This window comes from Nymphaea colorata, chromosome 5, assembly GCF_008831285.2.
Source record: "Nymphaea colorata isolate Beijing-Zhang1983 chromosome 5, ASM883128v2, whole genome shotgun sequence".
NCBI classification, from domain to species: domain Eukaryota; kingdom Viridiplantae; phylum Streptophyta; class Magnoliopsida; order Nymphaeales; family Nymphaeaceae; genus Nymphaea; species Nymphaea colorata.
In genome coordinates this window covers 13,576,207-13,587,601 of record NC_045142.1, presented here as the reverse complement: position 1 = coordinate 13,587,601, position 11,395 = coordinate 13,576,207, and the positions used below count along the sequence as shown (strand labels likewise).

The 11,395-nt window shown below is 39.0% G+C and overlaps 2 protein-coding genes across 2 annotated transcripts; both read right to left on the bottom strand.

The window, feature by feature from the left end:
- Positions 1-2,818: 2,818 nt before the first annotated feature.
- On the bottom strand, positions 2,819-7,777 carry LOC116254996 (protein NEN1-like). Its single transcript, XM_031630684.2, has 5 exons — positions 7,211-7,777; positions 6,577-6,623; positions 5,909-5,972; positions 3,752-4,446; positions 2,819-3,373 (listed from the first exon to the last, which is right to left on the bottom strand). The coding sequence occupies exons 1-5, from the start codon at positions 7,634-7,636 to the stop codon at positions 3,109-3,111; spliced, it is 1,497 nt and encodes a 498-aa protein (XP_031486544.1). The 5' UTR covers positions 7,637-7,777; the 3' UTR covers positions 2,819-3,108.
- A 2,523-nt stretch (positions 7,778-10,300) lies between these two features.
- On the bottom strand, positions 10,301-11,055 carry LOC116255204 (malate dehydrogenase, mitochondrial-like). Its single transcript, XM_031630989.2, has 2 exons — positions 10,857-11,055; positions 10,301-10,729 (listed from the first exon to the last, which is right to left on the bottom strand). The coding sequence occupies exons 1-2, from the start codon at positions 11,037-11,039 to the stop codon at positions 10,436-10,438; spliced, it is 477 nt and encodes a 158-aa protein (XP_031486849.1). The 5' UTR covers positions 11,040-11,055; the 3' UTR covers positions 10,301-10,435.
- Between the last annotated feature and the right edge of the window lie 340 nt (positions 11,056-11,395).

Here is an 11,395-nt window from a genome sequence, read left to right as displayed (position 1 = left end):
GATTACAACACAAAAAAGTTGAATGACTTAGTTTTTGTGTTTGATAATCAGCGGTTAAGGGAACAATATAAAGAAAGAAAAAGAAGTTGCAAAAAAATGGATCTAATTGTCTTGCGAGAAGTTAATGAAAATGATGAATGGGCAAGTGATGATAACAATGTCTATGATGATGATTATTTTCTCACATGGATCTTGTTGACAAGGCAACTAGCACTTCTTAAGACCAAGATGGTCTGTCAAGACAATAAAACAAATAACATAGAAGTCAAAAGAATGAATCCAAAGGCAAGGGAATGCTAAAGTTGATTGAAATTCAATAAGAAGACGAAGAAGAATAAACCAATTTTGAAGACGCAGATGAAGATGTTAATATATCATTAAATTTGGACGATAATTCAGATGCATCTTTTTCATGAGGGTTTAATATATGAGGCAATGGACAGTATAAAAAAACAAAGAAGCAAGTTATTTATGCTTTGTAAGATTTTTTCTTCGTTGATTCGTTATTACTCTACAATCTAGCATTTTTTAAATTGCAATAGGTGAATTTGAAGAAAGATAAGTCTTCATATCAACCTATATGGGAAATTGTTGATAAAACATGGAATACTCAATTGCATCAACCTCTACATGCAAATGGGTTATACTTAAATCCTTCAATATTCTATGATGATGCTAATATTAAGTCCAATTACGAAGTCAAGCTAGAACTATTCAAGTGTATTTTTATGTCTAGTTGGCAGTCCATTAGAGCATATAACATACATGACCAACTAGTGGCATATCGTAAAGCACAAGGACCATTTGGGATGGACATGGTAATTCAGAAGAGGAAAATACTTTTGCCAAGTAAGTTATGACTTCTGAATCATGATATAAATTTATGACACATTTTGGTTATTTAACAACAAATAACATTAGGGTTTTTTTATATGTCATAGTTGATTGGTGGATCTTTTGTGGCATTGGATGTCCTAAACGACAACATTTTGTTGTTCGAGTGTTGAGTCTTACATGCAGTGTTTCTAGTTGTGAACGGAATTGGAGTACTTTCGAAATTCGAACCGATATGAACATTTTTTATTGTTTTTATATTGTTTGAGGGTTAAGCATTATCCTCATATATTTACATTGCTAAATGTCTTGGAGCTAAAGAAGCAAAATAGGTTGCAACACAAAAAGTTAAATAACTTAGTGTTTGTGGATTATAATCAGCGGTTAACGGAACAATATGAAAAAAAAAAGAAGTAGCAAAAAAATTAATCCCATTGTCTTGCGGGAAGTTAATGAAAATGATGAATGGCCAAGTGATGATGATAATGTTTATGTTGATGATTATTTTCTCATATAGGATCTTGTTGACATGGCAACTGGCACTTCTCAAGACCATGATGGTCCATCTAGATGATCAGACAAATAACATAAAAGTCAAAAAAATGAATCCAAAGCTAGGGGAAAGTGAAAGTTGATTGAAATTTAAGAAGAATAAAAAGAAACCAATTGTAAGGACACAGATGAAGATGCTAATATATCATTAAATTTAGACGATGCTTCAGAAGCATCTTTTTCATCATCTAATTACCATGCTTTTTAGAAACTTATTGTCTTGATTTTCCTAATTTTTAACGTTTAATGAAGTAAACATTATATTTTGGCATCTAAGTATCGAGCATTTCTTTGTTAGCGTATTAGCATCCTTATAATGCTATTGTTTATTCAACTGAACAAGACAATTTATCTTCACTTGTAGTCCCAGACTCTGAGAAAGAAGACAATTATCAACCACTAAGGAACTTGTTGAAGCCACAACAAGACAAATTGCAACTTCAGGTTGAAGAACCTAGTGAAACAATCAAAGCCTTCTTGTAGATTTACATTCCTTCGTATTAAGATTAAATTTAGTTTTTTTTTTTTGTTGTACTTTATTTCATTTAATGAGAAATGTTAAACTTTTGTTATTGATTTTTGCATATTTAATGATTGTATGATTTTCAATTACCAAAAATTACTTTTTTATTGTTTACGTTAATTATGCGTGTTATATTTCTATTATATGCATTTCAAATATTAGTAATATTGTAATACTTAATATTATTATATATATTTTTGAAAAAAAACCAGGTTGCCTTTTTGGCCTAGGCACTGACTGGCATGTAGCTGCCTTGACAACATAGGTGAGGACTTGTCAGCTAATGCTGCAATCAATGCCTTAAACAGGAGCGGCTTGTGGGAAGTGATCTTTTTTCTTGTGCCAACTGGAAAGAAAAGGACTCTTCACCCATGCGGTAAAGAGGAAATACATGTGAGAAGACTTGCAGCAAGTTGAGGAGTTTATGTCTCTAGAAAAGATGGCTCAGGCTGTTGAAGAGTCCTCCCGTTAATTGGCTCCATGATATCATGGCATCGGCAGTGTTAGCAGCCCTGGCCACTCTTCCCAATAGCTGACAGACTTCAAGCAGACTTAGACTCAACGGGCTGGAAAGAGGGGAAGAGTGGAGGGGTAAAGGAGAGTAGGGGTGAGGGAGGTTTCGGCCTCTTTGAGATACCTCCACCTTCGGGCTATTGGCCTATGTGCTAATTGTAGTCCATTTTCTCAATATCATTTAAGTATCATAATCTGTTAAGGTGGACTTAACACATCTGTTTGGTGAGTTTACCGGCTCTTTGCTAAAAGAAACAAGTTAAGACCTCAGAATATTCAAGCATGGTTTAACAAGTATCTCACAACTTAAATGCCAATCAAGATTTTGAAATAATACACACTAGAAGTATCGATCATCTTAAGATCGTTAAAAAAATTCCACATGGCCACCAGAGATAAGCTGATTTTCTTTTCTTCAATTTTTATTTTTAAACATAAAAAAGGATTACACGACCTGATAGCACGAAAAAAGCTCACTGAGGATCAACCTCTCAACTCGACCATGTGCACAGGGTTCTCTTGACAAATAAAAAGGTTTTATTTCTTCCCCTATATCATCATCAGTTAAATAATCCATGGCAAATTTCCCAGGTGATGATACGATGGCGATCTATGGGTTAGTATACAAGTAAAACAACCATCCAAAAGATACATGGTCAGCACATTCTGTCTGATTTTCCTCTTGTTCATGCATTTACCTCCATTGCGGAAGGCACTGGCATTGAAGGATGCAGCAACAACTTCTTTGCCACCAGGCGGATACCAGCATGCTGTTGGTAGTCGTACACATCTAAGCGAAAGCAGGCATCAACTAGAGTCCCTGGGAGAAAGAATGGCTCCAGCTCAGAAACATTTGTTTTAGTGAAAACTAGTTTCCTTGTTCCTGTAGGTTCTTGCTGATATATTTCTGTAGAGTAGGCAGAGCCCTCTCCTTTTGTTGCAGTAGGAATGCTGAAAATAGAAAGAGAATGCAAAGCAAAGAGTGGATAACATGGCCGAACAAGTACTGCTACATATATAGTAACAAGAAATCCAGGTGCATCCTCACTCATGAGCGTGAGTTACCTACCTACTCAATAAACGGAATTCAGCTCATGTGAGTCAACCTTCTTAAGGTGAAACACCACTAGGACCCCTGCATTTTCTGGCTGGTGCCTCAACTATGGTTCCTTGTGGTGTTTCATGTAACCCACTGGATGAACTGAGCACATCTGCCTTCCATATGAATACACGACACTCGAATGATAAGACCACCACACATGGATGCAGAAGAAACTAGGATCAAAGAGATCTCTTGGATCACACAAGGGAAGGAAATAAGAAACTTACTGCAGACGAAATGTAGGGCCCAAGTTTGAGAATCCATTCTTCCGGATCACAGTGGTTCTCCATTCTGAGTCACTACCAGAATCAGAAGACAACTGCCGAGCGAGTTGATCACATCTGTCCAGGATCTCGCACAATGCTTTGGGTGGCTCTACTACAATACTTACTCGAGGTCGTCCAGAATGATCAAGATACTTTGAGCTCACTCCAAAGTGAATCTTCATATTCACACCACAAATTTGCAAAGGAACCCCATTGTGAAGCAGTGCTATTCGCTGGCATCCCCCCAAAAATGGAACAAGAGATGCATTCAAAGCAGCCAAGGAGATCTGATGCGATTCCAAGAACCCAGAACAACTGCTAGATGAGCCCTTAGACACAGCAGGCAGATTAGGCATCATTTCAGATGAATCCGATTGCCTCCTTCCATCCAGAAGATTAGCATCCCTTTGGGAGGTGTTTGTTGTTTCAATTTCATCAATGAAATTGGACAAGTCAAAGGGATCTCTACTGTCAGGCACCTTAAGAGAATCTGGAACCTTGTGTGGCTGCTTCATAGACGTAGAAGGTAACTTGTGGGTTGTCATCAAGGTTAGAGTAGAGCCTACATCTCTAGAGCATGCAGCCTCAGCAACACAATGGCATTGCTTGACCATGTTTGAAGAGTCAACCATCAAAACTTCAGGAAGACTGGACTCCTGCAGGAATTATCATGCAACAACATATTTGCAGGATAAGGAGTACGTTACTGAGTCACGAAAGCTACTTTATAAGTTTGTTTGATGGCTTCCACCCAAAGATTCTTTGATGACTGCCTATTCCAGAAAAAACTTTCAATGATACGAATGAAAGAACATATTGATGCAACAAAAGGGTGCTGTTTTTGATATTATGGAGGTGAAACCAAATAAGAACAAGCAACTGGGATGAACTGTAGGACTGTAGCACCAGGAGAGACTACTGATCATCACAGCGACACAATTCAGACAGCACGTATGGTAATCATTCCAACATCCTCAGATAGTGCCAAATGTGGCTTGTAAATATAAGTCAAGGAACTGCAGCTTTCATCTAGATGTCAGAAATCTATTTTCTGACAAACATTCAAAGACAATCAATCCTCCAATGCAGATGAACATCCATGTTGGTAAAAGCATGCTTGGTGTGCCGAGGCCTCATAAGCTTGGCTGGTCACTTGATTTTTGTTCTTAGATGATAGACCATTAGTCACTTCTAGGTTATTGCCCAGGGGTGCTTAGGCTTACTTAGGCACTCAATAGTTGACATCTTTCCATTATTGTCCAAGGCAGATAATTTTCAGTTTTCTACTTCTTCTGCAGTCAACAGAGCTTTGCTTTCTTCTTTGTCTATTTTGATGTAGATTTTCCTTTTCTCTTTCTTTTTGATGTTGCAGATGATTTTGCCATATATATGTACATATGTGTGTGTGTGTGTGTATATATATATATATATATATATATATATGCACTTCTTTTTCTCTAGTTCATTAGAATTATAAAATTGAAGACAATTGACAACATGGAAACTGTGATCATCTTGAGGAATTATGTTCCACTATTTTTCTAATTAGATTTAGTAATTTGAGGCTTCAGTTCACGTTTTTAGGTTTTAATAAATAGAAATAGGATTTTAGTATTTGGGATTTAAGAAATTAAAAATTTTATGTGCACTACAGTATACAAGCCGGGGATGTTAAATTGTAAAATGCTCTCTTTATGATATATAACCTTTAATTTTTAATTGTTTAACTTTATTATTCCACATCCAAACTTCTGACCATGTTCATTACTATGTTATGGAACGTCTGGCATCAGTGGTATTGTGCAGTTTAATTATTTTGTTGTTATAAATTGAGAGTGATATGTTTTTCATTGAGAAATGTTTCAGTTCTATTGTTAATTTAAAAACCTAATATTGTGTTTTCTTGGTTTAGTTTTTCTTTTAGACTGTATAATGCACCAAGTTCTGCCTGGATTTTAGGCATGTCTCACGATGTAGGTTGTATCTAGCAATATTGATGATATACATGCACATAAACAATCACAAACGATTCAAAACAGTTGCTCACCATGCAAGAGAGTACACAAATGATACATATGACAAAATCCAGACTTCATAGTTCATAGGCATCAAACTCACCAAAAACAAGACAGTTGCACAATACTTGACAACTTCCAGATTCATCCGAACATCATCCAAGCTCCTGATACAATAACAAGATTTAGATTTGAAGCTTATTCTTGATCAGAAATTGGAAATATGTTGGGTTACTCACAATTACAAGTTGATCAAACAAATAGCAACTAATTCCTTCTACTCCTGTACCAGAGGAAATTTATGAACATCTAGCTGCTCAGAAGGTGGGCATTTGTGCAAGCATTGGGTCTTGCGCCCAAACCCTGGCTCAAACTTGTGACTAGCCTCCAAACCCCTTTTGAATGCGGATGACCCATTTTTCCAAAATAATTTTGATTTTCAAGGTCTAACCAAATGTTTGGAGCTAAAAATTCTTCCTTTTTAGGTTCTGTTCCAGACAATATCACCTTATCCGAAGTAGTACATTTTCTACGTTTGTTGCAAAATGACCAGTAGGTAAATAGCTAGACAGAAACACTCCTTACAAAATTACTTGTAGAAGCATTGTGCATGTGATGTAAGATGCAACCGATTAAGGAAATAAACATGTTAAATAATGAAGCGATTTAACAGCTATACAATTAAGCAATTAATATACGAAAGTAAAGGAAACTGTGGCCAGTCAATCGTCCGAATAGACAGAACTACGTCAAAGAAAGCAGATAAAGTACCTGTGCTTCTGTTGGCCAAGCCCAAAATAAGATGCCAAAGTAGCCATCTGACGGAGAAAACAGACAATGGAAAATGTTAGTGAAAGGCAAACAATCAATTAGCTTGGTCCTGCTAAACATGAAATTGACTGAGCCGTAGAGCTTCTGCATTGTATCACACTAATCCTACACTTTGCAGAAACATAATCTAATACATTGGGACTAACTTCTCTTATAAGCCTATTCTCGAAAACATTAAAATATAGAATGTCCACTAACGAGGTGCTTGTAAGGGGAAGGCAGGAAAAATCTTGATAATGCCTGTGATAGGGGGGTCAAAAGAACTATGACTAATCAACATCTTCCGCTCAATGTATTCTCTCTCTCTCTCTCTCTCTCTCTCTCTCTCTCTCTATCTCTCTCCCCCCCCCCCCCCCCCCCATCCTCTTCCCGAACTCTGTCTGTGTGTATGTGTGTGTGTGAGCATGAATCAAGATGTAGACCTAATAGTTGCAGGACAAATAAGAAGCACAACTAAGTCCCATAGAAGAAGAAACTGGAAAGAATGGAAGAAGAAACCGCCTTGAAGTGGACCCATCATTAGAAGAAGCGGAAAATGGTAGGGAGAGGAAAGAGAGAGGAAAAGGAGACGTGCCTTCATGTTTCCTGCTCTTCTTCCGAACCTGCGCGTCAGCAGTTCCAAAGAGTCGATAATCCCCTTGGGCTCCGGCGCTGGACGACCAATCTCTGCGAAGGCTTCGCGAATTCGAAGGCAGTCGAACCTCAAAATGTTGTGGCCCGCCCACACCCTCCCGTTAAGCATGTCGTAGACGAGTTCGGCCACCTGATGGAAGGAAGGGGCGGTGGAGAGGGCGTCCCTCGTGATTCCATTGCAGCGGACTGATGTCGGAGAGACGCAAGAGAGGTCGGCCGGCCTCACCAGCGTGGAGTAACTCCGCAGCTCCTCCAGCCTCCTCGGACAGACCACAATCGCCCCGAACTCCAATAGTGCGTGCTTTTGCCCGCTTCGGAAGGGCACGCTGGTTTCTACGTCGAAGAACACGATCTCCGTACGATCCATTTGTCTCTCACTCTCTCCGTCCGACGCGGGAGGGACGCGAATAAAAAGAAGGGGATGGCCTGTTCGTGAAGCAAAGCATACCTGACCCGTGGAAGGAACGGCAGGAATGAGTGCCCTGTGTGCCGAGGGAAGACGTGGAGGGAACGGCGCTGAATGTTCAGGCCCCCACGGAACCTTGGTACTCCCAAGGCCACGTCAAGCCGCTCAACTTCCAAATGCCTGTTTAATTAATGTTTCATAATTTACATTAACTCCCAGGTTAAGGTATTAATTTTCAATTCACAGCTTCAAGAACATGCTACACCTTTTTGAAAGACCTCAGCAGAACGAGAACCATCAAACAACAAATCCCTTGCAAGGCCCTCGTCAGCAGATGCCTGGAGTTTCCCTCAAAGTTGAAAATCGTTAGTATGGGAGTGTCATCCTTTTCCAGGGCATTATTATGATGAGTTTTATTTATTTTTATTTGTCATGTAATTTTTATGTGCTATTGTTGTGAGAGTATTTTGTGTAGTTTTACCTGGGAAATCAAAGATCTACCGTTACCAAGTTTCATTAGGTTATCATGTAACAAAGAAAGGAGATGCATAGAAGATCTCTAATGCATGACAAGTAAATCATGAACATAATGGAATTGAGTGTATATGTTGCACATTATAATATATACTCAAGTCGACATGATATACTTTATAAGAAATGTCAGAGCCCAACTGGTCGGTCTTGCTCTAGGAACAAGTTTGTTCTTAGTATGTAGAATAGTAACTTGCTAGAGAAGATATAAAATCTCTTCAGTTCAGGGATGTCAAAACAAATCGCTATTTTGTATCTAGTGTATTGAATGATGTCTACTTGTCACCATGTATATATTTTGTAAAAGATCATTGATCGGCCTTGTAGAAACAAGTTTGCTTTTTATATGCATAACAGTAAATTGCAGAATGATATTTAATTCTTTCAATGCTTCATTTGCTAACACGATCGGCAATGCAAAAAAACTATTGAGTGATTTCTTTGTTTAGAGATATAAACTTAAATTGCTATCTCATAAAAATCATAACAAACCAACTTTGTCAATCTTGTTGTAGGAATGTTTAACTAATCATTCAACTGTTGCCTGTTGGTTTCCAATGGGTAGATATCGTTATTGATATATATACATGCCATTTGAATTATTGTATTTTGTAGATATCATGGCTCTAGTTAAGAAGGCCCAACTGCTATGTCCATGGTTGTTGTTAAGGTACCTTCAAAGCTACTTGTACCTAGGCATGACATAACTATGGACAACATGGATCAGCTGCACTGTATTGTATATGAGTAGAAACCCAGTTGAAACTAGAATGGCAGAAGAAAAGGGAATTGAACAAATGAGCAATAAAGTGTGAATTCAAGAAGTGAGAATGGAAGAAGACACAGCTGAATGTAGAGGAAATCAAGAGAGAGATGTTGGGGAGCTTGAGAAAAGAGAGAATGAAAAGGAAATTAAGAGGACAAAAGGAAATGAAGTAGAAATCGAGAGATAGAAGTGGAAATGAAGTAGAAATAGAGAGATAGAAGTGAAATTAAGAAGTAAAGATTGCAAAAGCAAGAGTTGAAAAAAGAGGATTGAAGAAGTGAGAGTTGAAGAAGCGAGTTTAGAAAAATAGAGCAGAAGGGAAGAGGAGGTGTAAACATCCCAAATGTTTTAATTCTTTGCCAAGTTTACCTCCATTTTATTTATTTTCAAATTACTCCCTCATTTTATGTCATTTTCCAATTGTTTGTCAACTATTTTATGCTCATTTTGTTCCACTTTATTCTTCTTTTACAACAATTTCTACTCTCATTTATCCTAAATGGCCTTAGCTCGTCCTACCCCACCTTAATTTCCCTTAAGAATGATTAATTTTGAGCTCAATTGTGTACCCTAAGCTTATATCAAGCTTACTGCAAATTTTTTGTGATGTAGTAAGCCTGATCGTAGCTCACTTTTGGATTTTAAGTGACTTAGAGCTAGTACAATTAAATTTTCATTTTAAGAGTGGCCACTTCTCAGCAATTGTTTTGCATTGTTTTAACTCAATTGAAGTTGATCAACCTGGCTGAGTTTAAAGCAAATTCATCATGCTCCATCTGCCTTAGCTTTAATTTGCTACAAACTCACAATCACCCCATTCCAGTTCAAACCCAATCCATTACTATCACAGGTCACTTAGCCCACTTATTTCACTCTATGTATACTTCAAAATTTTTTCAGCAATAATTTCATCAAGTTTCCATTTCTTCCATCAAATTCTTGTATTGGCAAATCTCCTTAAGCTGTCTAATGAAAATCCCATTTGAAACCCCCTCAAACTCATACTTTTCAGTTAATGTACTTCACTACTTTACTTCATTTAGGGACATAAAATTTAAAGAGCATCATTTGAGAAAAGTTGATTTTGGAATAATTTGGGCAGAATTTCCAAATGGAACTCAAGCTAGGCTCTATCTAGAGGTGAAACTACTATGCAATCTTTTTTAGAGGGACATAATCACCAAAAGTAAAGATATTTATGGTAGATATAAAATGTTCTTTTGACACAAGTAGTCAATTGAAAAATTCTTGTCATATTCAAGTCCAATGGAAACTTTGATTTTGATTTCAAAATGATAGTTGTCACATTGTTGCTATTTTAGGCATGGCCTTCCAAATCAAGTTATTTCAGCCTACTGCTACTGATAGGTTCTATCATCAATTCTCAATGCAAGGTTGGAAGTTCTATAAAATTGTCATATTTAATGGTGGGACTCATCAGCTGAGCTTTACTTATTGCAATCTCAATGAGCCCGGGTGGGCACCAGACCGGGCCGGCCCATTGGGCCCAAAGCATGGGCCCAGGCCCGGCCGGGCCCGTTTGAGCCTTCATCCGGGTCCCTTCCGCATCTTCGACTCCGACGCCCGACGGCCGTGCTTGTCATCATCTTCACGAATGACTTGATGATGTCGGTGTTAATGTTGAAGAGATCGTCGCGGGTCATGCCAGGTTTGCGGGGGACACTGGCTGGGATGATGACCACATCTGAACCCTCCAAGGCTTGCCCTAGCTGATCCTCGCCCATGTACCCAGCCACCTGAAACAGATTATTCATCCAAATAATAAGAAACCCGAGAACCCAGCTCCCTAGATCTGCAGATCCGATGAAGCAAACTCGACAAGGAAGTAAAAACAAAGAAGAAGAGGCGGGGAAATGGGTGGACCTGAGCCCTGGAATTGATGTGGCTAACATCGGCAGTCATGCCAGGGGTTTCGGCAATATCGTACAAAGCGAGACTGGAATCAAGGGGGTTAAGCTTCATCAGGAGCGCAAGGGGCTGGACGATGCCACCTGCAGAACCTAAGACCACCACCTTCCGATCGGGGCCGCTCGTAGAGGAGAACATGGGGAGCACACTCTTGGGCCGGCCTTCATGTCGCCGGAGGAGGAGGAGCTAAAGGAGGAGGGGTTGGAGCCGGAGACGGAGGGGGAGGGGGAGGGGGAGGGGGAGTGGGCCGGATCGGGCTGGGCCGGGCCGACCTGGGCTGCATCATCTGGCCCGGGACCCAGTTTTCTCGGGCCAGGTACCGGGTACCTGATGGTGGCCCGGCCTGACGCCCAGGCCTACCACCAACCACTAGGTTCAAACCTAATAATGGACATAAATGAGACCTACATGAAGCTACATTCTTCTATTTCATGTTTTCCAAATTCAGATCCTATATTTATTTATTTTATCATCTATTACCTCTGATCCAATTT